At 41.1% G+C, this 27,659-nt stretch overlaps 5 protein-coding genes across 9 annotated transcripts; 4 read left to right on the forward strand and 1 right to left on the reverse strand.

Moving 5' to 3' along the window:
* Positions 1-1,209: 1,209 nt before the first annotated feature.
* On the reverse strand, positions 1,210-6,606 carry LOC111599202 (ARF GTPase-activating protein GIT2). 3 transcript variants are annotated; one of them, XM_023314805.2, is made up of 9 exons: positions 6,526-6,606; positions 4,094-4,280; positions 3,322-4,031; positions 3,109-3,265; positions 2,962-3,047; positions 2,611-2,898; positions 2,102-2,292; positions 1,625-2,027; positions 1,210-1,570 (listed from the first exon to the last, which is right to left on the reverse strand). In XM_023314805.2, exons 2-9 carry the CDS (start codon positions 4,260-4,262, stop codon positions 1,367-1,369), a joined length of 2,208 nt encoding a protein of 735 aa, XP_023170573.2. In that variant the 5' UTR covers positions 4,263-4,280; positions 6,526-6,606; the 3' UTR covers positions 1,210-1,366. The 3 variants fall into 3 exon arrangements, with proteins under 3 accessions (XP_023170573.2, XP_023170565.2, XP_023170581.2); XM_023314797.2 differs by lacking the exon at positions 6,526-6,606 and adding an exon at positions 4,422-4,544; XM_023314813.2 differs by lacking the exon at positions 6,526-6,606 and adding an exon at positions 4,356-4,418.
* On the forward strand, positions 4,798-7,980 carry LOC111599192 (probable elongator complex protein 2). The gene is made up of 6 exons (XM_023314784.2): positions 4,798-5,044; positions 5,100-5,874; positions 5,931-6,488; positions 6,863-7,166; positions 7,227-7,736; positions 7,808-7,980. The coding sequence occupies exons 1-6, from the start codon at positions 4,922-4,924 to the stop codon at positions 7,923-7,925; spliced, it is 2,388 nt and encodes a 795-aa protein (XP_023170552.2). The 5' UTR covers positions 4,798-4,921; the 3' UTR covers positions 7,926-7,980.
* Positions 7,981-8,172: 192 nt separating this feature from the next.
* On the forward strand, positions 8,173-8,747 carry LOC111599222 (involucrin-like). Its single transcript, XM_023314823.2, has one exon. It carries the CDS (start codon positions 8,217-8,219, stop codon positions 8,730-8,732), a length of 516 nt encoding a protein of 171 aa, XP_023170591.2. The 5' UTR covers positions 8,173-8,216; the 3' UTR covers positions 8,733-8,747.
* A 1,389-nt stretch (positions 8,748-10,136) lies between these two features.
* LOC111599339 (involucrin-like) lies at positions 10,137-10,955 on the forward strand. Its single transcript, XM_023314968.2, has one exon. The coding sequence runs from the start codon at positions 10,137-10,139 to the stop codon at positions 10,953-10,955; it is 819 nt and encodes a 272-aa protein (XP_023170736.2).
* Positions 10,956-21,926: 10,971 nt separating this feature from the next.
* LOC111599307 lies at positions 21,927-22,917 on the forward strand. 3 transcript variants are annotated; one of them, XM_023314920.2, is made up of 3 exons: positions 21,927-22,008; positions 22,082-22,575; positions 22,636-22,916. In XM_023314920.2, the coding sequence occupies exon 2, from the start codon at positions 22,103-22,105 to the stop codon at positions 22,502-22,504; it is 402 nt and encodes a 133-aa protein (XP_023170688.1). In that variant the 5' UTR covers positions 21,927-22,008; positions 22,082-22,102; the 3' UTR covers positions 22,505-22,575; positions 22,636-22,916. The 3 variants fall into 3 exon arrangements, with proteins under 3 accessions (XP_023170688.1, XP_023170702.1, XP_023170696.1); XM_023314934.2 differs by having other exon boundaries at positions 21,944-22,008; positions 22,079-22,575; positions 22,636-22,917; XM_023314928.2 differs by lacking the exon at positions 21,927-22,008 and having other exon boundaries at positions 22,015-22,575; positions 22,636-22,917.
* The last annotated feature ends 4,742 nt before the right edge of the window (positions 22,918-27,659 follow it).

Consider the following 27,659-nt stretch of genomic DNA (forward strand, 5'->3'; position numbering starts at 1 on the left):
ATTAATTTTTGCTAAGTTAAAACGAGACTCCTTTAAAAAGAAAAACTTGATATTGATATTAATATTGTGTACCTAAATAAGTTTAGACAAAAACCGATAAATTAAGTTGATGAAACTATGAATGTTTTTAATATACCTATTATTTATATATACCTATATATATATATTATACAACTATAGGAATTTATTTCGAACAACATTCCAAACTACAAACTTCTCCAAGCCAGTTGATCAACAAAGGTTGTAGCAATATTTTAGATGTATTATAATTTGAATAGTGTCTCCAACTAATACCCCAGACGAAACTTAGCTAGAGGTGTGTGAGTGTGTGTGCGTGTGTGCATGGGCTCGGTCCAGGTCCAGGAAAAATGATATGTGAGGATAGCAAGCAATATTTTAGAGAGCTATGCATGTGTATAGGGTATTGTGTGAGCATATTTATATATATATATATTATATTTTTATGGCAACTTTTGGAGTGCAGCAACTAGAAAACTTGAACATAATGCAATCAACTATATATATACACTATATATGAACACAATTTCTGGCAACAAATTAGTACACGATCTACAAGATTTTAAACGTAGAACACACAAATCGTTCCTTCTGAGTAGCATTCCTTACAAAATAACTATAAATAAAACATAGCAAAAGAGATTTGGCGCAATATTTTAAACACAAAATGCAATTAAATTGCCAAAAAATATAAATAATATATATACTAATTTAGATATGAGTGTTTGTGCGTGTACGTGTATTGTCTGCTCGTGTGTGTGTATGTGTGAGTGTAAAGTATATAACAGACCAAACGAGAACTCAATTACATAAAGTTAAACAATAGAAGAGACAACCGAAATAGCGCCTAATAAATGTCCATGCTTTAAATACAAAGTTAACTAAATGTACAATATAATAGTATATATATCTCTCTCAACATATATCTATATATAATAGAGAGACTATTAACAGCAGCAATAGACACTTACTTAAGTTAGTCTTTCATTTATTGCCCTATCTACCTTAAAGGTCTTTTTACTACTTTTCTACACCCCATTTTCACTCTGTTCCTTCTCAAGCTCAACTAGAATTTACCTTCGGTATTAAAACATTTAACTATTCCTTTCGATATGCGAAACATATTGGAAAAATCGCTTTATGTAAAACATTTATTAATACAAATAATAAAAATATTTTGCTTCATTTGGCAAACAAATTTCATTTTTCGTTAAGGAAGCACTTGGTTAGTCCATGGGGTTATGACGGGGTATCGAGTAGTAGTAGGTGAAAAGAGAATTTGTTATTAATACTATTGTAGCTTAAATGCTTTGCGACTACTTAATTAAACGGTCAATAGTCAAAGGTATTAGCAGAACTGCAGCACGAGCGTCTTTATGGCGCTGGCTATGTGAAAGGCGCAATCGCGCACTTCCAGCGTGTTTTTGTGTATGCCCTGTTGATCCTCGGCCTCGATCGATTTCTGCAAATTCTCGCACTCGTGCTGGATGAGTATATTTTTGCGCGTCAGCTGCTTGAGAGTCTCGCGTGTCAAGTCGCTGGCATTTGGTGGCTATTTGGAATGATCAATTAGATAAATTTGATATGGGAAATGTGGGCCACTCACTAGATTGGCATAGAGCGCTAAGAGTTCAGTGACTGCGCTGCGTATGCGTTCCCCATGCGGTGCTATAGATTGCTTCTCCGCCTCCGTAGCCGGCTGCATGGCCTGTATGAGTTCCTTCAGGCAGCGTGTCACCAAATCGGAACGTAGCTTAACCTCCTCACCGAAAGGTTTGCCATCGACGGCCATTTGATACATGCTCGTTGTGTTGCGCACTTCGTTGTTGCCCTTGGCCAAATTGTTGGCCAAGCGGCGTTCATACATGCTGGCGGGTCGTTTGATGGTCGACTGATTGGACGAACCATTCGACGAGGTGCTGTCCACAGCAACAGCTGCCGAAGAGCCCTCTGGCAACGAGAGTGGTTCATGCTCAGAGTCGGGACTGTTGAGACTCAAATCAATGCGACTAATAAAAAAAATAAATTATATGAAAGAAACAATAACAGAAATTTAATAAATAAAATATAAAAAGCGTCTCACAGTGGCTCATCGTAGACGCTGTTGTTTGAGGCGCTATTGAATTTGCATTTGAGCTGCGTATTCTCGCTGGAGAGCTGCTGCACCACGTTCTTTAACTGATTAATTTCGGATTTATACTCGTTGATCTGTTTGCGCAGCGTTTCCATTTCGTTCTGTGAGTTCGCATTGCGCGGCGGCGTGTGCACAATAGCCTTGATTAAATAAAAGAAATTAAATAAATAATAAGTAAAACGAAATCAAAATTAAGCAAAACAAACACTAAGAAAACTGGGAACTAACTTTAAACAATGATTATATAGTTAAACTACACTGTTTTAGCATGAGCAACTAATTTTATTTGATCAGCGATCACTTGACTAGAAAAGCTTACAACTAGCTACGCAATGAGGTTTATTATAAGTCTTGAGATATTCGAGTATATGTATGTCTAGATGAATGAACTAATCTCTAGGTTCAGTCTAGCCAAAGCTATTGTTCAGCTTGAGTATCTTTTGGCGCATTAAGTTTACCTGCTGGGCCATGGGCGGCACCGGCGCGTAGTCATCATCGCTGGCCACCGGATCGTAGATTGGCTCATCGTCTGACAGATTTGGATCATGAACGCTCTGCTCAAACGAGCTGCTATACATGGTCGAATTGTTGCCATGATATGGCAACAATTGCAGCGACTGCGTTGGCAGCGGTGCATCCAATGGCCGCAGATTGGCCATATTCTGGCGACGCAGCGCATCGATAAGCACATCAGTGAGCAGGCCGTTAAATTCGGCACGATTGAAGCGTGCCAGCTTCTGGCGACCCTGTCGATTCGGAAGGTGAAAATAATTAGTGTGGTTGAAGCAGTGTCAGAGACTCGATCAAACCTGATTGCGGGTGGCGCTCAAAAATGGATTAGCTGGCAAAAATGGCACAGTTGCATGCTCTGCATTGAGCGTGCTAGTGGACCAGACTGTAAGAGAGCGGGAGTAGGTTAATGGCAAAATCAATTGATTGTGGCTGACTCTACTCACTGGCTTCACATTCCCGTCTGTCCACCTCGTCGTACAGATCCATGACGAGCTCTTCGAACATTTTATTAGGCACCAGCTGGAGCTTGCCGCGTGCTATCTTCAATTGCTCGCTGATGTCAGCACCATTTGTTTCCGGTATGATCAAGTGGCGACCGCTCTACGGCATTAGATGAGGATTAGCTGATGGCAATTGAAGTTATTATTGAGACTTACAGCATGATCCGGTTTCTTGCCGCCCATGAACATGATGAGTCTATCTGTCACATCGTACATGGCTTCCAGCAAGCGTTCAGCGATGGTGCTATGATTGTTGGCCTTGGCCAGCTCCAGTGGTGTCATGCCATTGCCATCCAAGGCATTCACATCGGCGCCGTAGATGAGCAGCATTTCGATCTGTGAGGCCTGACCGAATTTGGCAGCCATGTGCAACGGGGTCGAGCATTTCTCCTCGTGATAGTAATTGGGATCGGCGCCCTGCACAAGGAAACGCAACGAGGTCTCCAGATTGCTGGTGCGCACGCTCGCATGCAGCTGCCGGCTGAGTTCTTGTTCCAGATTGCTGCCGCCACTGCTGGAGTCGTCGTCATCCTGCAGGCTTGGCTTCAATACAAAATTCAGATTGACGTGCTTGGCCTTAATGAAGTCCGACTTGGTCGGATGCAGTGCATCCTTAGGCGTTGGCTTGCGCCAGCGTGGCAAGTGTTTGCCACCCGACAAATTTGTGCTGCCATCCAGCAAATGGTGTTCCCAAACGCTGTTCGCACCATGTGCATTCAGAGAGTTGACGAAATTTAGCACAGATGGCTCCCAATTACCCTGTCGCAGAGATTTTACAATCGAGATGTGACGTCCCAAGCTGCGATGCACCGAACAGCAATCGGCGCAGAGGAGAATGCCACGATTTATGGAGGCCCAGGAGGGATCTAAATGAAAGCAAGGCGTCATTAGCTGGCGTCTCAAAACTGTCTATTCCAATTGGACTTACCCGTTGCACCACAATCGCCGCAGACTTCGGTTTGTAATCTTGATTTGCTGCGTGACATTTTTCGTCTGATGTTTGCGTGGGTGGGCGTGCCCGAGTCTCTGTGGTTTCCTCCTTCGGGCGCTATAAATAACTTCTTATGCGCTTCGATTATGCTGCTGGCGAAACACATTCATGCATTTTTTTCCACCTAAACAAGCGATAAAAATCAAATGAATTCAAAGATAAATTTATATGACTCAGATGAAAAGAAAAGTTAGCGCACAGACTGTGTGCTGGCTGCTGTTGAACTGATGCTCGCCACCACAATCGAATCAATTATGTAAATTACTTTTAATTAAACGTGGCCGCCCAGTTGTTGTAGCTGCACTTTTTTTTTATTATTACAATCGTGCGCTAATTTTCTCCAATGCAACACAAGTGTAGACACAACAATGTTTATTTATAAACAGCACAGGGTTGCCAAGCTGCAAGCATAAGCTATAAGTTTGTTTATGTTACAAAATAATTTACATTAAAAAAGATCTCATTAAGGCAATTAAAATTTAATAAATGCTAATATATGTATTAATATATACTTCTATAGTTTTCGTATTCTTATTTTATATAATTAGAAGTTATCTGCAACATTTTTATTGGCGTCTTCAGTCTGGTAACTCTCTACGAAAGTGTCTGCTTAGCAGTATAGTTGTCTCGCTTGCACTCTCGCAACAGCTGTTGCTTCAACAGCTGTAAGCGGCAACAGTTTTATGGCTACTGCTAAGCGCGTCTATATGCACGTGCATAAATATACGAAATAAAAGTTGAGTTTTAAGTGCATAATTAATTGGCATGCAAGTGACGAATTTATACACCTCGGTGGCCTGTAACCGCACCACCGAATGCGCCGATTGGGGACCCAGTGGCTTGATTGCATATGGCGCCTGCAATGCGATTGCGGTACTCGATCCTCGCGTAAGTCAAATAAGCAAAAATTGTTGATAATTATTTAAAAAACTATTAATTTCAGTACAATGGCAATTCAGCTAAGATATTGTTTACCTTGGTGGAGCACACAAAGCGTGTTAATACAGTTAAATGGCTGGATGCGCAGCATTTGATATCGGGCGCAGACGATGGCAACGCGGTTTTATGGCAACTGGACAAGGAGAGCGCCATAAATCATATTTTGTTGAAAGGGCACACGAGTGGAGTGAATGCAGTGGACGGTGTGCTGCGCTCTAATGGCACCTGGTTGCTGGCCACAGCTGCTGCTGACAACTGCCTTAAATTGTGGCATCTGCCGGCAGATAAACAAATCAATTGCTTTCAAACTGTAAAGTTAGATGGAGGCTTTTGCTTGACTCTGCGTCTTACTCTGCTGCCCAAAACTGAGCAAGTGTTGCTCGCCTTCAGCACAGATGAAGAAACTGTTGCCCTCTGGGCAGAGCAGTCAGCAGGCAGTGGCGATACCACTGCAGGGCAGTTTAATTGTGTTCACAAGCTGAGCGGTCATGAGGATTGGGTGCGTGGCCTGGACTTTGTCTGCGACGGTGATGATTTACTGCTAGCCAGTGGCTCACAGGATAACTTTATACGTCTCTGGCGTATAGAGCCGAGAGGCAATGAGCAACCCATACAAAAGAACATACTGGATGTCTTGAATGACAACGACGAACTGCGCGTCGAAGAAAAGCTACTGCAGCTCGGCGGAGAGACTTGGTATGCAATTAGTCTGGAGTCTGTGCTCTATGGCCACGAGGGTTGGGTCTATGGCGTGCACTGGCACAAAAATGAGAAACAGGGTATGCACATGCTTGTTTTTAAGAGCTTTCTTTATATTAAGCCTCTTCTCTTTCAGAACTGCGTCTGTTATCCGCCTCCATAGACAAAACTGTCATAGTGTGGGCGCCCACAGAGTTGGGCGTCTGGCTGGAACAGGTGCGAGTCGGAGAAGTGGGTGGCAATTCAATGGGCTTTTATGGCGGCAAATTTGCGCATGACGGTCGTTCGATTATGGCGCACAGCTACCAGGGCGGCTTTCACATATGGAATCAGAGTCAGGATCAGCCGCAGCTTTGGACTTCGAATGTAATCGTTGGCGGTCATTATGGACAGGTGCGTGATTTGGCCTGGGAGCACGATGGTGCCTATTTAATGACTGTCTCAGCGGATCAAACGACACGCCTGCATGCGCCTTGGCTCCAGCCGGATAAGCCAACTACCTGGCATGAGCTAGCACGTCCTCAGGTGCATGGCTATGATATGCAATCACTGGCTCTGCTCTCGCGCTATAAATTCGCCAGCGGAGCTGAGGAGAAAATAGTACGCACATTCCAAGCGCCAGCGAATTTCATTGAGAACTTTCGACACATCAGCGGCGTGACAAATGATGCAGCAGGCGATGCGCTGCTGGACTGTAAGTCGCTTTAAGATATTAAGATACAGATACTCACTCAAATCTATATATAAGTTGTTATGACTTTATGTTTCTGTATTGGCAACTGTTGCTATTGTTTTATATATCTATATTGAAGTTAGAAGAGTATTTTGTTTAGTTGTTTATACATTTCTTGCATTCAAAGGCAGCTGATAGCATTCTTGTCTAGATTTTCTTTCTTGAAAATATTTTCACAAATTCTATAGAAAAGGGAAAGCATTTATTTATGACTTATTCACAAGCTTTGGCAGCTTTGTTTAGTTAGAATTTTCCACTTATTGCTGAAGTGAGGCAACAAATAGCAAACACAAGCAAATACATTAAGTAAACTTAATTATGTTCCGCATCATCAGCTCTGCCAAAAGGCGCTTCGGTACCGTCGCTGGGACTCTCAAACAAGGCGGTGTATAAAGTGGATACAGCTGCTGAGGCGACGACGACAGCCAAGGATGAGTATCCGGATAACTATTTTGTGCCCATAACACTACAAACGCCGCCACAGGAGGAGACTTTGATGCAGAACACACTGTGGCCCGAATTGCAAAAGCTGTACGGCCATGGCTATGAGATCTATGCGCTGGCAGCCACAGCTGATGGCCAGCTACTCGCATCCACCTGCCGTGCCAGCAATGCTGAGCATGCACAGATTATACTCTGGTGAGTTTGAGCGCTGATTGCCAGCTGTTGGCATTTTATTAACAAGGCGAACTCTTGTAGGAATACGTCCAACTGGAAGCAGCTACAGAAGCTGCCTGGTCATCAGTTGACCGTCACACAGCTACGTTTCTCACCAGATGCACGCTATTTGCTCTCGGTTTCGCGGGATCGTCGTTGGTTCCTCTACGAGCGACAGCAGACCGATGAGCCACTCGGCAGTTATGTGCCGGTGGCCAATACGGACAACAGCAATGGAGTGCATACGCGCATTATTTGGTCCTGCGATTGGTCGCACGATGGCAAATATTTTGTGACTAGCTCGCGTGAGGGCAAAGTCGTGGCCTGGACACAGACGGAACAGGAGTCAACGTCTAGTTCGTTGAATGGCTGGCAAGCAGCTGCCACGCTGGAGCTCAAGCAGGAATCCATAACAGCTGTTAGCTTTGCGCACAGCTTCCTGGACAAGCAGGATGGCGTTTATGTCCTGGCACTGGGCACAGAGCGAGGCAGCATAAAGATCTATCAGTTGCACAAGGGCCAATGGCAGCTGCGCTGTGAGCTAGAGAAAAAGTGAGTGCGATCAACGAACGTCAGTAAAGCTATATAAACTATTTCGACGAATATTTATCTTTAATTTACAGTCGTGCACATCATTTGACCGTCAAGCGACTGCAGTTCCGACCGGGTCAACAGCAGCTACAGCTGGCCAGCTGTGGGGAGGATCATTTAGTGCGCATTTATGACATTTCATTAAGATAAAATTTAAACTTGGCTGCAATCAGTAAACAGACAACAATGAAGAGTGCCTTGTTTTTACTACTGTGTTTAATTAGAGTTTTCTACTCTTAATATCAGTTGCGTGCTTCCTCATCTATATCTTATCTAATCACGTGTAATTGGCCATGTTGTTGGCACAGTTCTTGGCTGTCTGCCGTTTGGTTTTCACTCGACGTATATTGCACTCCAATTGGCCGCACTCTGTTTTAGGCCTATTTAAGTGAAATGGGTGCCACAGTCCTCTTAGAGTCTTTTTGAAGCCATCGTGTCGAGATGAAAGCTGCCATTTTGATTGTTTTAGTTGCTCTGGTGGGCAGCAGCGTTGCCCTCTCGCTGGCACGTGCCGGTCCGCCAGTCAAGAATACGCCAAAGCCCAACCAATCGAATGAAATGACGAATCATATTGATGTGAATATCCAGAAGGATCAAAAGCCTCAACATGTGGAGGTGAATATCAAGCAAGACCAGCCAAAGCCTCAACTTGTAGAGGTGAATGTCAAGCATGAACAGCCAAAGCCTCAGCATGTTGAGGTCAATATCAAACATGAGGAGCCAAAGCCTCAACATGTTGAGGTGGAAATCAAGCCGATGGAGAAGAAGCCTCAGCATATGGAAGTGGAGATCAAGCAGCAGCAGCCCGAAGCACAGCATGTCGAATTTGAGATCAAGCAGCAGCACAAGCCACAGCATGTTGAGCTGGCGATCAACCAGGAACAGAAGCCACAACATGTCGAGTTCGATATCAAGCCGCAACACGAATCGCAGCACTTCCAATTGGAGCTGTTTTAAGCAATGCACATATATATATATCCGTCTATGCATATATATATGTATATATATATGTGCGTGTAATAAATATATACCTTACTCCATTTATACATATGTATGTCTATAATTATAAAAGCGCAATTTTCATTTAAGTAAATATATAAGAGAGAAAAGTTTGCTGTAGCTCCAGCGGCGTCTTAGCCGCAGTTTGCAATTTCCGTTCGGCTTGAAAAATGTTGGAATAGTGAATATGAAAATAAAGCTGCGAAAATGTGCACAAGCCGACGAATATCTATCTATATGTGGTTCACAGTCGTGCATAGCATTTGAACGTCAAGCAACTGCAGTTCTGACCGGGTCAAGGGCAGCTACAGCTGGTCAGCTGTGGGGAGCATCATTTGGCGTGCATCTGCGACATTTCTTTAACTTAAAATTGAAACTAGACTCTAATCAGTAAGCAGGCAACAATGAAGAGAGCCGGTTTCAGGGCATGTGACAGGCGAAAGAGGACGTGGCACACTCTATAAAGTATTTATAGTCTTGATCAGGACGATGAGTTGAGTTGAGTCAGAAACTATAAGAGCTAGAGACTTGAAGAAGTAGGCGCAAAACAAATAATCGATAATTATTTTTATCGCTTATCGATTAATTTAGTTAATGAAATTTAGTTTTTTAAATTATATCTCGTACATCTTTGCAGCTAAAGTCTCCCAAACTTGCACTTAGTTTCATGCATATTTTATACAATTTTGGTTTTGGTTATATTTTTGATAAGTTCTCCAAAAATTCACCAAATTCTTTAAATTGTAATTCAATTGCAAATATAGCTAATATGTGCCAGAGCTTGTATTTGAGCAAAACTGACAAATATTCAATAGAATGTGTAAATCATATGCTGAAAATTTCACTAAAATACGTTAAGTAACTCAGAAGTTATTAAACAAAGAGTTTGATCAATTTGTCGAAGCAAGTGGTAAGCGGAAATATTTTTCCTATACATGTGCACACATACATTCAAATGAATGCATTCATTTCAATTTGCATTCGAATTGTCGAATGTTGCTATAATTTGAATGTGCCATTGATCGAGTCAAGAGGGAAGTTCTGAGTTCAAGTGCAGATTAATCGGCGTTCGGGTAACTCCTAGTCGCGCACCCCCGACTAGAGCGTTCTCACTTGCTTTTGTGTTTAATTAGAGTTTTCTACTTTTACTATCAGTCGAGTTCTGCCTCATCTAAGTCTTATCTAATCACATGTAATTGCCCATGTTATTGGCACGGTTTCTGACTGTCTGCCGTTTTTGTTTCGATTCGCTGATAACACGGCGTATGTTGAACTTCAATTTCCTGCACTCCATTTTTGGCCTATTTAAATAGCTATGTGGCCACAGTCATCTCATAGTCTTTTCGAAGTCATCGTCTCGAGATGAAAGCTGCCATTTTGATTGTTTTAGTTGCTCTGGTGGGCAGCAGCGTTGCCCTCTCGCTGGCACGTGCCGGTCCGCCAGCCAAGACTAAGTCAAAGCCAAGCCAAGCGAATGACTCCAAATACGACCATATTGTGGCCGAGGTTCGACCTCTTGGCGTGAAGCATCAACAGCAGATGATAATAGATATTGAGCCCCAGCATCCTGAGCATCTTGTCGAGGTTGAGCTCAAGAAGGAGCAAAAGCCACAACATGTGGAGTTCGAAATCAAGCATGAGCAGACAAAGCCTCAGCATGTTGAAGTCGAGATCAAGCAGAAGGAGCAGAAGCCTCATCATGTGGAAGTTGAGCTCAAGCAGCAGCACGAAGAGGCCCATCATGTTGAATTTGAGATCAAGCAGCAGCACAAGCCACAGCATGTGGAGCTGGAGATCAACCAGGAACAGAAGCCACAACATGTTGAAGTCGAGATCAAGCAGAAGGAGCAGAAGCCTCATCATATGGAAGTGGAGATCAAGCAGCAGCAGCCGGAAGCACAGCACGTGGAATTGGAGATCAAGCAGCAGCATGTAGAGCACAAGCCACAGCACGTTGAGGTCGAGATCAAGCAGAAGGAACAGAAGCCTCATCATATGGAAGTAGAGATCAAGCAGCAGCACAAGCCACAGCATGTTGAGCTGGAGATCCACCAGGAACAGAAGCCACAACATGTTGAGTTCGATATCAAGCCACAGCACGAATCGCATCACATTGAATTGGAGCTGGTGAAGCCAGTTCAGGAGCACAGCGAATCGCAGTATGTGCAGTTGTCTGTTTAACTTGCCTCTGATATATATACGTTTATAGACATATATATGTATATGTATATGTATACGTATATGTATATGTGTGTAATAAATATATAGCATATTCCATTTATGTGTATATCTATAATTATAAAAGCGCAATTTTCTTTTAAGTAAATCTGTAAGAGAGCGAAAAGTTTGCTGCAGTTCCAGCGGCGTCTTAGCCGCAGTTTGCAATTTCCGTTCGGCTTGGAAAATTTTGTGAATTGCTCGAAGTGAAAGCTGCGCAAAAGCCGTTGCATACTTATGGACGTCAGCGCTTAGCCACGTGCCATTGCCGACCGCAACTTGCAATTTCCGTGCAGCAAGTGACTTTATGATTGGCTCGCCTCGCCTCGCCTCGTTTGTTGCCCCAACTATTGGCCGTTGCTGGCTTTGTTGTGCGTTTAATTGGCTTTGGCTAACGGCAATTGCCTTGCGCATCTTTCTTTGACACTTTAATTATGCTTTTCAGCTTCTGTTTGCAGTCGTTGAACTCGTTGCCCCCATCGCGCCACTACCACTGCCTCTGGGGCATCCATCGGCAGCCCATAACAATGGCCAAAAGTTAAGCTATTGAATTGCATTTAGGCCACTTGTCTGTATGAAACAATACAACATTTGTATTCTCTGCCACGATTCGTTTCTGCTCTTTTTTGATTCATGATTTTATTCGGTTTTTCCAGCTGCCGCCATACAATGGCCCCGAGCCGCCATTGCAATGGCGCAACATGCGTTTCCGCTTCCGCTGAAAGTTGCATATATAAAACTTTTGTTTAACTTGCATTGTTGTAGGAACGTATTTTGTTTTATTTTTTTTCGCCCATCTTGATGCCACGTTTGTTATTGCTGCCCGTCGTGTTGTTTTTCCTGCCTCTCCTCTTTTGATCCCCATTTTTTGCAATTCTCTTTTTTGGGTGTAAAATTTTGCATTTCATAAGTTTCAATTGCGCCCAAGTTGCTGACAGCAGCAGCAGCAGCAGCAGCAGCAGCAGCAGCCGCCGAGCTGTTGGCCATAACATGTGTAAACAGGCCAAACCAAAAAGAGGAACTAACAAAATATAAAGTAAAAAAGAAATGCCTCTCGCTTTCTCCCTCTCCCTCTCCCTCTCCCTCTCTATCTCTCGCTGTGTGGCAGCTTCTACTGGTAGCATCCGACAGCATTCATATGTGTGTCAGTAGTCAACTTTGCTTTGGTTGCGCTTTTTACTTTGCCTTCCACACTTTTTGTGTGACTTGCACTGAATGGGCCTGCATTTCGTACCCTAACACTAGCTGAGTGTTTATTGGGAGCGTGCCTTTGTGGGCCCTTACTTACACTTGAATAAGCTGGTAAAAAGTTAATTGACTTATGAATAATCTCGAACTCATTTGCCACTTCTGAAATTAGTTTCAGCTTTTATTATAATTTATTATTTGGTATTTATTAAAGTGAATGCATGAGAAAAAGATTATACTTAACTTTAGTTCTTGAGAATCGAATAGAACGACTGCCATTAAAAGGAAAGAGAGAGGGATGAAGAGTGAGACATTGTGAAAAGGAAAGGCAGCTAAAGAGAGAGAGAACAAGAAAGTGTGAGAGAGATGGAGAATAAAAGTGAATGAAACATACGTGGATAGAGTACGAGATGGAGAAAGAGGCAAATATATATAGAAAGAGGGTTCGAGTGAAAGTGAGAGGCAGAGAAAGAAAGACTGAGATAGAGAAAGAGAGAGTGAGAGAGAGAGAGAGAGAAAGACAGAGAGGGACAGAGAGAGAGAGAGAGAGATAGAGAGAGAGAGAGAGAGAGAGAGAGAGAGAGAGAGAGAGAGAGAGAGAGAGAGAGAGAGAGAGAGAGAAAATGATAGGAGAGCAAGAAGTAATTAAGACTTTTACCTTACTTTATAATTACAGAAATTACTTTAATAAGTTTCAAGAGAATTAAAGAAATGTTGTGATCAAAATGTACAACGAGAGAGAGCTGGGAAAGTGGAAAGTAAGAGAGAGAAGTCATAATAGAAAAAAAAACTTAAAAGAGAGATAGAGCCGAGGCTCGAAAAGTTAATGAAATGGAGATAAAAGAAGAAAAAAAATTAAAATGGATAAACAAATGTCTATGAAAAAGACGAATATACTTACGAATTGGAAACTAGACCCAAAAACATGTATGAAATATTAAATTTCAAGAACAGAAGGAATATATGATTGGAGTAAAGATACTGTAGAAAAGCGAGTGAGTGCAGCCGTTAAGCAAAAGATATAAATATTTCTTTTGAATAGGAAAAAGTAGAACTATCTAATAATTAAGTAAGTAGCTAAGAAAATGAGTTTGAGTATATAAACCCTGTTCATTAGGCGGATAAACACAGTCTTTATATAATTTATATAAGTAATTTATATAAGTATATTTTCTATACCTATACGTAGTTCGCTTAATGATTCAGTATGATGCTGTTGAGCTCAATTAGATCCTACATTAAATTTAAAGCATACTCAAAGTTAAACTGAAATTCAATACCTTTAAGCAGGGCATTCGGTGGTCGTCTATGCCCGCTTGACATAATTCATATTGCTATTTTCACTTTCCGCTTTTTTTCCTCTGTTTTGCAGAGGATTTTTGTTTGCTGGCAACGCGTTGGCTAGCTCGTTCGCATATGGTATGTTGCACGCATATTTCCGTTACGTTTCGCTGCGTGCAACAAAGAGCGCGACTGCACGTTGCCTCGTCTGTGATTTGTGCATTTCCGTTTTTTGCCATCGCGGAACGTGCGAACGTGCGTGAGCGGCAGCGCCGTGCCGGATGTGGTTGCAACGCTGCCCCACTGCCATGGAAATGGCGACAACATGCCAAAATAGCCAATTGATGCGCCGTTGGCCCAGTTTTTGGCCAGCCTTAAAACGACAATTGATTAAGTTAACAGGGCTTGGGAAAAAAGACCGAGCTGTTGGTTTATTTGAGTTGAAAGTTTTTCAATTACCTGACCGCTGGGCAGCATCCGATTGCCCCCGTTCTAACCAAATCGCTGGTCGAGCAAATTTCCAAAATTTGTGCTACACTTCTTGTTTGTTCTTGGAGAACAAGGCCGGCAAACAGGGCTAACAAGCAACAACTTACAAAAGCAACAACAACTGTAACAGCCGCAAAGCCAAACAGCGGCTTTTTGCGCGGCTAAGCAACAGCAAACATTTTACAAGATAACTAGCAAGGGAGAGAGAGAGGGCGAGAAGGGCGAGAGGGTGAAGGAGGGAGAGTTAGAAAGCGAGCGAAAGTGGCTAGCGGCAAGTGGCAAGTGGCAAAGTTTCCTATTGCCTTCAAAAGTTATGAGCATGCAGAGGCAACTGTTGTGCATTTTGATGACGATGACGATGACGATGACGATGATGATGTTGATGATGATGATGAATATTGTAAGATTAACTTGTCAAATGAGTTTATTAAACGCTGCTCCATAGGCTTTTTCTATTACAGGCTTTTGATATTTAAATTAAGTTGTTAACTAAGTACATTTCATGTTCTCTTCTTCAAGCAGGCTGCTCTATACCTCTGTTGGCAAGAAAGTGTTTAATTAATCTTGACATTGTTTAAGGAGCCAATACTCCTTTTCACATTTGTATTACCTTTTTTATTCCACATGATACTTTTGCCTCATTTGATAGAGCTCAGCGCGGAGTTGCGTTCTCACGATCTGCCTTCCAGTTGCTCACAGTCTCTTTCTCAGTCGTTCTCTCTCTTCCCCTCTCTATGTCTCACTTTCTATTTTTCTCTCATCATCAACATTATCTTACTGGCACATACGTTTATTCCACCTCTCTATGTGATTCTCATAACATATTTATAAAGGTTAAACAAGAAAAACTTTAAGCAAAGCTCACGTATATGTTACATATTTCCTTTATATTTGCCATATATATATATATATATATAAATATATATACTCTGCTCTGTGTCCATAAATTTTGCAGCCATCCGAGTTTTTGACAACGTTCGCGCAAAGTTTGCGGATTTTTGCTGTGGGCTGATGCAGCAGCAGCAGCAGCAGCAGCAGCAGCAGCAGCAGCTCCAGCTAGATATATCCTTGAAATCCTTTGACTTTATAGCTTAATTTCAGCGGCTAACTGGCGTGCCTTAATTGTTTTCCAATTAGCGTGCTGCAAAAACTTTAAAGTTCATTAAGTTGTGCGGTTTTTTGTTGCACCAGCTCCAACGCCAGCGCCAACGTGGCGTATGATGAATTTTTAATTACGCGTGCACAAAACACGAGCAAAAAACTGTTGGCAAATTGTAAAACAGAGAGTGAAAAAAGAGAAGAAATCAAACACGCAAAACGAATGTATTCTTTGTTTTTTTTTGTAGCTACCACTGCGGGTTTATCTGACGGCGAGGCCAAAGTCAACAAAGCGTCTAAAAAAAACAACACAGAAGAAGCAAAAAGATTGGTGGAAAAATGTTGTTGATATAACTGCAACAGCGGCTTCAATTGTTGGCCAAATGCCAGTGGCCGGGAACCGAGCCGCGTTAATTAAACAAACAATAGCGGAGGCGCGACGTGGGCGTGGCCAGGCCCTGCCGACGTTGAGCTTAGCGAGGCGGCCAAAACAACACGCTTTGGCCATGCACTTGACAATGAATTGCAAACGTTGCCAATCTCTGAATGACACTGAATGAAAGCTGTGAAATTATACTGCACTTCAAGTGCTGTGCGATGTGCGAACAAAGAGCTTTAAGCATCAACTTGTGGAAGCTGTCGCTGAAAAGCTTTGCGCCTCAGAATTGAATGAACAAAGTAAATCTTATCTTGAGTTGGCTTGAGGAAGTTCGATGGGCTGTTAGACTAATTTTCTGTTCTATTATCTAAAAGCTTTTATTTCTAATTATTGCCTTGGGCATATAGAAAACATTTCTTTGCGAATAAAGTGTTTGATCGAAAAAGCTGAGGGCTTAGCAATATGTAGCTGCTGCAAGCATATCAAAAGAATCAAACTACTTATGCAAGCTAAACAAGCATATCACAAAGCACATTTAAAGCATTTCAATCATAAATAAAGTTCTTAAGCGTAAGCTCACTAACTACTTGACAGCTTTCAGCTGATTTAAAGCTTTTAAAGCGCTTCACTTAACGCTTTTCCTTATTTTTAAAGGCAGCTAATTGATTGAGTCAAGCTCAAACTTGAACGTAAAATAAAGCTGTCAACTGTCGCCATCAATGAGTGTCATTGGCATTTAATAATATTAAAAGGAAGTAATGTCTTTTTGCATTTATTGATTGCTGATGCGACGCAGTTTAAAGCGCTTTAAATCGAGCTTTACAATTGCACTGCAAATATTGCCATCAAATGCAGTTGTTGCAGTTGTTTGTGATTTGTTTGTTTTAAGCGTGAAATGCTGCACGCTCTCGACTTGTATAAAAATATATATTTATGCCTTTTTTTCCAATATTTATATATACATTTTTGCAACTATAGATGGCCACTGTAAATGCGAATGTTGAAAAACGGAAAGCGGAAAACCGCGAATGCAAACGGCGTAAATCGCGTATTGTCAACATCATCATCAGGAACAGTAGAGACTGGTTTGATGTTGTGGGTGGTTGGGGTTGGGGTTGGGTTTGGGGTTGGGCTTGGTTTGGTTTGCATTGGGTTGATTATCAAGCTCAATGGTCACCCATAACACCCCGTCACACTCAATGGCCACAAGCATTTTTCAGCATTTACAATATTTTCCTCATTGCACATTCGTTTCTTCATTTCTGCATTTTCCAGCTGGTTATTGTTATTATTTTCCTTATTTTTTTTTAATGCATTTCCATATCAAAGTGACATTTGTGTTACGCTTTAATTTCTTTTGCTTTAATATTCTACTTTTATGCGTATCTATATATTTTTTATTCATTTGACAATCGTTTGATATTGCCTGGAGCATTCATTGTTGAGCTTCTCTTGTGACTCGAATGCGGAAACAATATTTCATAAAATAGTTTTGTTTTTGTTAGTTGGCATTGCATTTCTTAGGACTTTATTTATGTTTTTCGTTTTGGCAGTTTTCTTTATAAAACGCAATGTTTTGTTATGTGTCTATGCATGACAATGCGAATTGCTCTGACTTTTCAATTTATAGTTGACAAAGTTTAAGAAAATAAATAAATTTGCTAAAATTTTTGTAATTCTTTTTGTTATATTTATTTAATAATATTAAAATGTATATATTTATTTTTATTTATTATTTTACATTTTTATTATATTTATTTATTATGTTTATTAATTTTTTATAATCTTTTTATTTTTTTTCTTGTTTATTATATTTATTAATTTAAATTATAATATTCTTTTTATATTTTTGTATCATATATGCAATACCTCCAAGCGTATTGCTATATATATATAAATATAAGATAGCTGTTCCAGCTGTATTTCAAATATAAAGTCTCTAGCTGCATTACGCTCTTTAACAATATAAATCTTAGACCGATTATAATTTAATATTTATTAATGCTCAACAGACCCAGGCAAATATGTCAATATACCCCCTTAGCTATGCCCACAAGAGCTTGACATGTTGCCAAAACAGGTGACATATAGCCAAAAGCTTAGCATTTGTGCTACTGTTGTCTGACTCCACAAACTGCCCATAAAATGATATTTAAACACTTCTTGGGGGCTTGGCATAGCGCGCAGCTTGTGGCTGGGGAATGCCATATTTTGTAGCCAGATCACATTTCTTATAGCTCTGGCTAATTAGAACTATAAGTTATATGTGGGGCGTGGCAGGTCTGTAAATATAGACATTTGATTAAACTAATCGATGCCTTGTTATATGAGGCAGCGCCTAGTTACGTACGTTTCAATAAATTACAAGAATTTGCTGAAAAAAATATCTGTAAATTTATATAAATTTTCGCCTAGCTTTCTCCTTAAAGATTTTCTATTTAAATTGCATTTGTAACAAATATTTGGTTGAACTGGAAATCAGTTTGCTTAAAGGCAACTCCGATTCTCTGTCATTGAATCCAAGCAAATATCGAGTTTCTAAGCCGAAAGCGATTGCCTCGAGTCTAAGCAGCAAATGAAATTGGATTTGAGGCTTAGTTAATAACTGAATAGCTGACTTTTGCATTTACTGCATACCAATTAAATTGTTTTGCCTCTAATTAGTAAACTGAGCAACGTATACAAACTGAATGTTGACACAGCACAGACAAACACATGTCGTTGCCAGATGAAAACCGAGATGAATAAAGATGAATAAGTGCGTAGGGCATTTCAATTAAACGATATGCGCCTTAAATATGAACCTCCAGTAGTTTGCTTCGGCTGTGGCCTTGATGTGGTTAGCCTGTTGCGCTGTTGGCCGGGCCAACCAGCAACAAAGCTGCTTAGATAATCTGTCAGTCGCAGCGCTGGCGAATGCGGCGTATGCGTAATTTCATCAGCTGGCGCTTGAATCAACTTAGAGCTTGAGGAAATTATAAGCCGACTGAAGTGGGCGCGCTGTCTTATGGCTAAGAGTCGAGGAGTCGACGAGGCGAAGGGTCCTTTAAGTGTCTTTAAGTTCATTTTATATTTTTGCATTTTCAATTCGCAAAGCTGCGGTTTGGGTAGCCATGATAAATTCTCCTACAGCTAGGCAAAGCAGTTGGATAAGTGTGTGTGAGTGTGTCTGTGTGTGTGTGTGTGTGTATACTGTGCTCTGCGGCTAGAAAAACTTTGAATCTACAAGCAGCCACAACTTTTGCGCGGCGACATTTCCTCTGGGTCTTGGCAGCAAATTATGCGGCGGGCCAGGCAGTCAGTCAGGCAGTCAGTTAGGCAGTCTGCCAGGCAGTCAGCACCTGCTGCTATATCTTGGCCGCTTCACGCCTTGATCTAAAGTGAGCGATGGCTGCGTGTAGTCGTTGCCTTGCTGCGGCTGTCACATTATGCTCGTCCGACAATTTGTATAGCGGCAGTAATTTATGTATTGCCTAAAACATATCCATCAATCGCATAGACTCATGCAAATTGTTACCTTGCGTGGCGTGCTCGTAGCCTGCATTAGCATTTGCATTTGCATTCGTATTAAGTACATTTGTTGTGTTGCGCGTTTGTCTGCCACTGTTATTACAACAAGTCGCACTATGGCGCACTCTGTGGCAGGATTATTACAATTTATCAAATCTACAAAGTGGATGTGACACAGGTGGATCGAGAGTCGAGTTCAGTTGAATTTTACTTAAACATTTGTTTGTGTATGGAAGTTAGAAAGAAGATGCACATGAGAGCTTAGAGCATTATGAATGAGTCTCTGTAGTATTTTGTGTGCTTGCCTGAGTCTCGGCAACTTATTAATTTAATTCATATAATTTAAAGTGAAATTCATTAAAATACTTTATTCAATCACAGAATTAAATGCTAAAGGCTAGCAAGAAAAAAAACTGCTGTCAACTGGCTTTGAATATCTAGTAAAATTACTTACTTAAGTTCATTCAAAATTCAAGTCAAAGAAATTAAAGCAATTTAAAATTGAACTGGATTTTGCAGCTTTAAAACTGAAAATATGTATTAGAAATACTTTTTATAATTGAGATAGGTTTTTGAGTATTAAAACCAGAGTCAATTAAGCTAAAATAAATGAAATTTGAGCTGCTTTTTTTAAGCCAAAGAACTAGTTATAAATAGCTGTAAAATAGCTCTAAATAACATATGTAAAATACATTTCCTTCACTCAAAAATTGCACTGCTGTTAACTGTTTTTTAGCTGCTTTTAGCCCAGTTAAATTTTACAAATTTGCGCATTATGCATTTGAGCGTGTAATGGGAATGCAATTAAATAAATGACAATATGCATGTCGTTGCATGCACTGTTGCAGTGTTGCAATGTTGCACGATGTCAAAGTTCAAATGATGAGTTCATCAAATGTCGTGGCGCACACAAAGCGACACTTGAAAACAAAGCGCAAATACACTCAACGACAGACGACTCAAGTGCATTGTCTGCAGCTCTGTGTGTGTGTGTGTGTGTGTGTGTGTCTCTGTGTGTGTGTGATAAACATAAACGCTACATGGGGTCGCTCTGTTGCAAGCACGAATATTGCCAGCAGCTGAGTTGTTACTTCTTTTAATAAAGAGTTTAGACATGTGAGTTTTTGGGTGACTCGGGCAGGGAAGTATTCAGCACCCGCTGATGCTATGACAAACCGTTACATGTGACACTACATTAGATTGTTGTACAAGTTGCAAGTTTTTACTCACTTTTTGGTTGCTGGCAAGTCACTGCCTATGCAGGTGCATAAGTAATGGGTTTTTCACTAGCTTTTTTGTTGCTCTGCTGGGCTTTGTGTTGCGGACAAATGCCCCTTGGTGTGGCGTGTGTCGTGTGGCGTGTGGCACGTTGCTCTTGATGATGTGTCTATGTCAGGGCTGTGGGGTTACGTCTCTTGCTCTCCCTCCCTCCCTGCCTGCCCCTCTTTCTGTCTCTGTGACCGTCGGCTGCATTCATTTGACCATAAACTAGCTTTGCAGCGCCACAATCAGCCCGCAGTGTATGCAACAACTGTTTGGCTGCCACTCTAAGCCCTCTGCTAACTGCTGACTGCTGATTGTTGCCTGTTAGCCGTTGTTTGTGCCAACTGTCAAATGTAGCCAGGTAGCGCTTTACTTAAAGCATTGCCATTGTCAGTGCACCTCTGCTGAGTCCATTATCCTCAGCGCAGGTGTGCGTCTCCGTCTCCTTCTGCGTGTGCGTGTGTGGGTGTTAATGCTAGCGGAAGTGCACTTCATTTAATTAATACGCTTATAATAGCGCACTATATATAGATATATGTGTGTGCTGCTGTTTGCTTTGGTTGCATGCAACAGCGGCCATTTATTAACGTACTTTGCTTGAATATCACTCGAGCCGACAGGTCTTCTACCTGATTGTTGTGCCAATACAAATGTGCCTTAAAGTACACATATTTGCATGCTAAGTGGATGGAGTTCATAACCTCTCGAGTGACTTCTGTTAGCCTGGCTGAGATATGAGCAAAATGACGTATTAAATGTTACCTGCAGCTCTGTTGTATTGAGGTAGATTTGTAGAATAGTGGACTTGCTTTTGCCATCTGCTTTTCGGCATTTCTTTTTCTATCACTCTCTCCCTCACTCTCTCTCTATCTCTCTTGCTCACATTCTGACTTGGCATGTTTTTGGCTCTCACTTTACATTTCTTTAACCATTTATGATTCTCTACTCTCGCTTTCTCTCTCTATTTCATTCTCTATAAGTTTCTATCCAAGTTCCTCTTTTTCTTTGTATTTCTCTCTATATCTATATATATTTCATTTATCTCTTTATCAATATATCTATATATCTCACTCTATATTTGTCTATATATCTATCTCTATCTCCATATTTCTCTGTCGCCTTCTCTAACTGTCTCTTGCCCTCTCTCATACTTTAATCTGTCTCTGGCTCTCTCTTCCTCTTCTTCTATCTCTCTTGTCTCCGTTTAGCTCTCTCACTTTATATCACTTTCACTTTTCTCTCGCCCAATCTGTCATTCTCACTATTTAGTTTTCTCTCCCGCTTTCACTCTCTTATTTTTTGTTTTATGCTCTCATCTCTTTCTGTTCCACTCTCCCTCTTCCCCTTCCTTTCTCTCTCTCTTTCTTTATCTTACATTTTTCAAGTCTCCTTCACTCCGTCCATTCCCTTTTCTATCTTTCTCTTTCCCTTCGATTCTATCTAATTCTTTCGTTCTCTCTTTCTCTTTCTCGTTTAAATTTAGCTCTCTCTCTACCTCTCTCTATCTATCTGTCTACCTCTCTCTTTGCCTCTTTCTCTACCTCTCTCTCTCTGACTCTCTGTCCTGTGCTTGAATCTCTCACTCTCTCTGTCTGTCTCCGCCCCTTACTCTCTCACAATCTTTGGTTTCCCTCACTCCCACTTTATCTATGCGTCTCGCTCACGCCCTTCGACTCTCGCTCGCTCCATACGTAACGAAATCTGTTCTAACTTAACATAGGAAACGTAGCTAGTTTCTATGGACTGTCATAACAGTTAACATAATCACAATATATATTCAACGAACAGACACAACTATAAAAGCGATTTGTAAGTGCAAGCAGGAGACGCGTTGCGACGAGTCCGAGTTCTATTTAATCTATATTGCCTCCATTGCCAGCAGTATTCAAGCACAACATTCAACATGTCGTCCGGCTCATCCAATATCGATCCCAGCGAGTTCAATGAGGCCAGTGTGAGTGCGGTCGACGCGCACATTGGCCCCCAGAATGCAGTGCAGGAGATGCCGCCGACCGAGATGCCGAGAACAACGCCGCGATCGGTCCATTCGCGTGGCTCCAATGGGCATGGACGGCGGTTGCGGCAGCGTGTGTCGACGCCATCGATCGGCACTCAGTATCGCATCTGGGTCTATCAGCCGATATATGAGCCACACCCGAATCGACACACGCTCAATCGCATCATATTCTCGATAGCTCGAGCCTTGCGCACTCGTCGCTCGGTGCCGGCCCAGCCAGGTCAGCATCCGGGCGTCATCTACAGACGCAACGCGGACCTGATAACCATTGATGTTGAGCGGGAATAAGTGCTAGTGATCTAAGAAATATACTAACTGACAAAGCTACTCTGCCGGTATGGACGTGGCTAGCATGACGAGTAAGTTTTTAGGCCTGATCGCGTCGGGGTCTAATAGTAATCGGAATCCTTGAACCTTAGATTTACACAGATAGCAGATATAATAGAAAAATTATTAGACGGTAATTCGGATAAACAAATATTCAAGAAGCAGACGATTTCGAGGAGGTTTTCACATGTCAAGATCGCAGTCAAGTGAGCGCTTTATATATATATCATCTAGCTACAGCATGCATCGCCTATGGTGTTCCAGCGATAAAGGCCCACAGCAGCAAGTTAGTTCGGAACATGGAAACGCCTGTCGAAGATTATATATTCATTATAATTATTTGTTTAAAGCTGAAAAGAGAAAAAAAATCAGTTCAAATATTGTTTCTGTCTATTGCCAAATAATTATAAAAAAAATCACCTCCAGCACAAATAAATGTTGCACAAAGATTTTTTAATGGGGAGACTTGCAGAGTTCAAGCTGTAGTCAAGGCTGTTTTATCGCTTTCAAATTTAATTAAGAACTTTTTTATAATACCCTGTACTCAGGGGAAATGGCTAGTAGGGCTTGATGAATTTGCTAAGAGCTCTGTAATTGGCAGTGGAAAGCGGGGCAGACTTATGTCTATATATATATAGACTTATGTCTACTATATATATATTCTTGATCAGGACGACAAATGGAGTCAAGTGAGCGGAGCGATCTAAGAATATATATGTTTACATGTATATTTGAATACTTGGGTAGACTATCGTGCGAGGTATATATAGTCATAACCATCTGTTTGTATGGCTAACATGGCGAGTATGTCTATATCTTTGCTTGCCTGTGATAGACTTGGATCTGTCTCTCTCTATGCCTCTATATGTCTGTCTGTTTCTGTTTCTCTTTTTATCTCTCTCTATATCTCTCTCTCTCTCTCTCTCTCTCTATCTATATAGCTCTATACGTCTCTAGGTCTGCATATCTTTCTGTCTCTCTCTACGCCTCTCTCTATATCTTTCTATGTCTCACTGTCTGTCTCTCTCTATTTCTTTCTGTCTGTTTCTCTGTCTGTCTCTCTCTATGTCTTTCTATGTCTCACTGCCTGTCTCTCAGTCTGTCTCTCTGTCTGTTTCGCTCTCAGCCTCTCATTGATAATAAATTGAAATTTCTTTTTGGTTTTTTATGCAAAGCTTATATTACTATTAAAATTAAAAAATGCTAAATTCAGACTCAGATTTCACGTCCATGCAAATGGATTTGTCATACCCCCAAACAGTATATATTAAACACAGTTTTAAGTAAAGTTTCTTGACCTTTCTTTGGCTGCAGTCGCCAGAGAGAGGCAGCAGTGTGAAGAAGAAGCAGTTGTGTGTGTATTCATATAAATGTTTTTCTTGTATAGAAAAAAAGCTAAAGAGCTTCAAAAACAAGCTCTGGGTATTTGGTAGTCAGGCATACCCGCCAACTGCCTGTCAACATTTCTTCAATTCGTCTTAAAAATATCTATGCGCTGTAATTTGATTTTGTTTGGTAAATTTTGTACTAATTGGTATTACAAATGGCATTGCCCCAATCAACATTTGACACATATTTGTCAGATTGAATTACATCAAGAAGAAGCAGCAGCAGCAGCAGAAGAAGAGGAAGCTGAGTAGTATAATGAAGGCACATCAAATTTCAGCATTATTTAATCGAGCTAATTACGCAGCTGTTGTACAAATCAAATGGAACACAAGTTGCAACATGTGGCACATACACACACACACAGCACACACAATATCAATTATACAATTAGAATTTCAGATGGTAATAAACATTTCGTAATGTGGTAAAGCAGCTTCTCCTCCTCCTCCTTCTTGCGAGTCACTTTAACTAATGCACTACAAATTTTTATTTGTGGAGTCGTCGCTCGTCGAAGCCATTAAAAGTTATTGCTGTTAATAACCAATTAAAGTGCAAAAATAAACATCAATTATCGGGCCTGATATGCTGCGACCGAGTGGAGCGAAATTTTGTGTAAAAAGCTGAACTCAACTTTCAGCTGTGGCATGCAACTTTTACTGTGCCGCCCATGCATATGTGTATGTGGCATGTTTGAAATTTATGCACATTGTTGCACAACATATGGCAGCAGTGAACGTGGCACTGACTCTGGCATAAGTAATCAAGCTGAACTCCAACTGCCACCCACACCGCCCCACAACTGCCACAAGGTGGCAACTAAGCACTATTGGCCATTTGCTGGACCAACTTTCAATGTGCAACTGCCAAGTAAATGCATGATAAATGTTTTTCAACTAAGTGTGTGCGCGTGTGTGTCTTAAGCTGCTCTTAGAAACGATGGCAACATATAGACATATGCTAAGTGTTGCAACTGTGTGTACTTTGTCCCTTACCCAACACCATGGGAGAAATTCTGTTTGCTAGCTGCAAATACACATGTGCGCACAGATCAATCTGTGTATTTGGTATAAAAACGTTTTCTGTTACATAACAGTGAGTACTTAACATGCTTAACAGAAACATGTTAAGCTGTTAAGCCTAGTGTTAAGTTAGAGTCGTAGCATATGGCCTTAAAATAAGTCACTTTCAACTGAATTTACCATTAACTTATAGCTGTGCATATATATTACATCTGCTTAACAGCTGTTAACTTAACAGTTTGCTTGTAAGATTAAGGTCTTCACTTTAACTGTGAGAAGCTTTAGTTCAAAGGTTACTGCAAGTAGTTAAATCTGCTTAACAGCTGTTAACTTAACATTATATTCTGTTATACTTACTTAACAGTAAGTTAACTTAAGACTCTTTGCAAGTTAACGAAAAGTGGCTAACAGCTGTTAACACTCTGTTAAGTTCATTTCACAGCATTGAATATAAGAATATATAAGAAAGCTTGATATCTACTCTACCAAAAGCTGTTAACATTACAGTTACTGCTTGCAGAACAGAACTTCACAGCTGTTCTTAGAGCAGCTACTGCTTGCAGCTCAAATGTGCCTTACCTTGCCTAACCCTAGCTTCTGTTTATTGGCATGAACTACTCCAGTTCGCCTTTACAGCTGTTACTTAACATTCGTTGAGTTAACAGATATTTTATATGTGTTAAGAACTATTTATCAACTGTTAAGTTAAGCTAACTAGCTGCTGTGTAGATAGAGGGCATTTGCATGAGGTATGCTTTACAGCTTTACAATTATTTCACAGCAACAGCAGCTTGACATATGTCAACTGCAGATAGCTGAAGAAGTCAAAGTGCACTTAGCGCCTGCTCCCACAGCAGATCAGCTGCACAGTGCTTTGCTTAATAGCTAGTGGTAAGATTAACAACACTTAACTTAACAGTTCCCGTTGCTGCTGTTAACATAGAATATACTACATTCTATGTTAAGCCACCTTTACAGCTGTTAGCTTGAGAGCTACTGCTAGTTTGCTATGCTATTGAGAGAGTGAGTTAGCAGTTGTTGTTTCGCTCCACTGTGGTTCAATGCAGCTACCTGAACGACTGTGTCTGCGAAATCGAGCATAAGTCACACCTTGAGGCATTCTCTGAAACAAGTGCACTTTAATATTATACACGTATCTAATAGATATGCTCCAGCATCTGCAAGTGTCCTTCAAGCGTTTGCTTTAATTGACGTGCAGTGGGAATTTCCAGCTCTATCGTAGCCCCTTTTTCAGGCAGCTCGAGAGCAAACTTTGTGCTTGTGCTTGTGCTTTAACAAGTGCTTTTTGTGTAAATTTTGGACAGTTTTTTGCCTTTGCCTTTGCCTTTGCCTTAGCCTTTGCTTTTTTGGGGCAAGGCGTTTCCAACAAACTTTTGCTGCAAGTCAAACACGCTAAGGACACGAAATTGTCAAGGTGCGTCCTCCGAGCAGGCGAGCAGGTCGACTACACAATCGTACACTGCTCGAAAATGCTGCACACATACGAGATCTTTATGACATTTATGGCAGTGTCGTCGCTGGTGTCTGTAGACCAAACTTCTCAAGTTACGCATACGCCGCGTGGGCCGAGCTGACAGAAAGTTTACTAAATGCTTCCACTCGCAACAGACCAAACGACAATCTAAACAGATTATATTCATTTTCCTAAAACGACATTTTAGTGGAAAACTTGAGTGTTCCTATGAAATGGACTAGAATTACGAGCTGACAGATGAATTCCTGTAGATACACATCTCAGCTATGCTATGCCTTTGCTTATTACATATAAAGTAAGTGCGGGAGTTCTGCCTGCAAGGTATATCTATCTCTATATAATTCTCATTTAACTAATTTGCTTGTTGAGCTGCCTTGAACTGACTCAAGGCGCCCTAAGGCTAGTCAAGTGCAACATTTAGTGAGCAGCAAACTTCAAGCTTCAACTGTGAACTGAAGTTGTGAAACTTGACAATGTTGTTATGAGGTGAGCTTTGCTAGAATTGTCTGCATATTTGCTACATATACTCGTGGCATGCGACTAATCATATTCAAGAGCGGATCTAAAAGGCCTTCTAAAAGTACTTTGCTATATGAGCAGAGTTAACGCTCAATAAGGCAACTGAAGAGCTGAGATTTAGGTGTGATGAGAGCTCGTATAAGAGCTGAAATTGATAGTTATGTTGAGGTGTAATGGCACTGCTAACGTCAATGATAGTAATAATGATAATTTTGGAACAGCTTCCAGCTTTACTTCAGCTTGTCCTTTTATAGGGACTCCGTTTGTTAGCTTCCTTAGCAGTATTCGTTGTCTTGAAGTCAGTATTTATTGGTACGTATAGATAGCCTGTTTCTATCGGAACCGCAAACTGACCCTGAACCTGAACCTGAACCTAAACCAGGACCAGAACCTGAACCAGACTGAACCCGAACCTGAATCAGCAACTGAACCTGAACCTGAACCTGAAACTGAACCTGAAAATGAACCTGAACCTGAAACTGAACCTGAAAATGAACCTGAACCTGAACCTAAACCTAAACCTGAACCTGAATCTGAATCTGAATCTTAATCTTAATCTGCACCTGAATCTGAACCTGAACCTGAACCTGAACCTGAAGTTGAAGCTGAAGTTGAACCTGAAGTTTAAGCTGAACCTGAACCTGAACCTGAACCTGAACCTGAACCTGAACCTGAACCTGAACCTGAACCTGAA

Source organism: Drosophila hydei, unplaced genomic scaffold, assembly GCF_003285905.1.
Source record: "Drosophila hydei strain 15085-1641.00,03,60 unplaced genomic scaffold, DhydRS2 tig00008122-arrow-pilon, whole genome shotgun sequence".
Classification (NCBI taxonomy): domain Eukaryota; kingdom Metazoa; phylum Arthropoda; class Insecta; order Diptera; family Drosophilidae; genus Drosophila; species Drosophila hydei.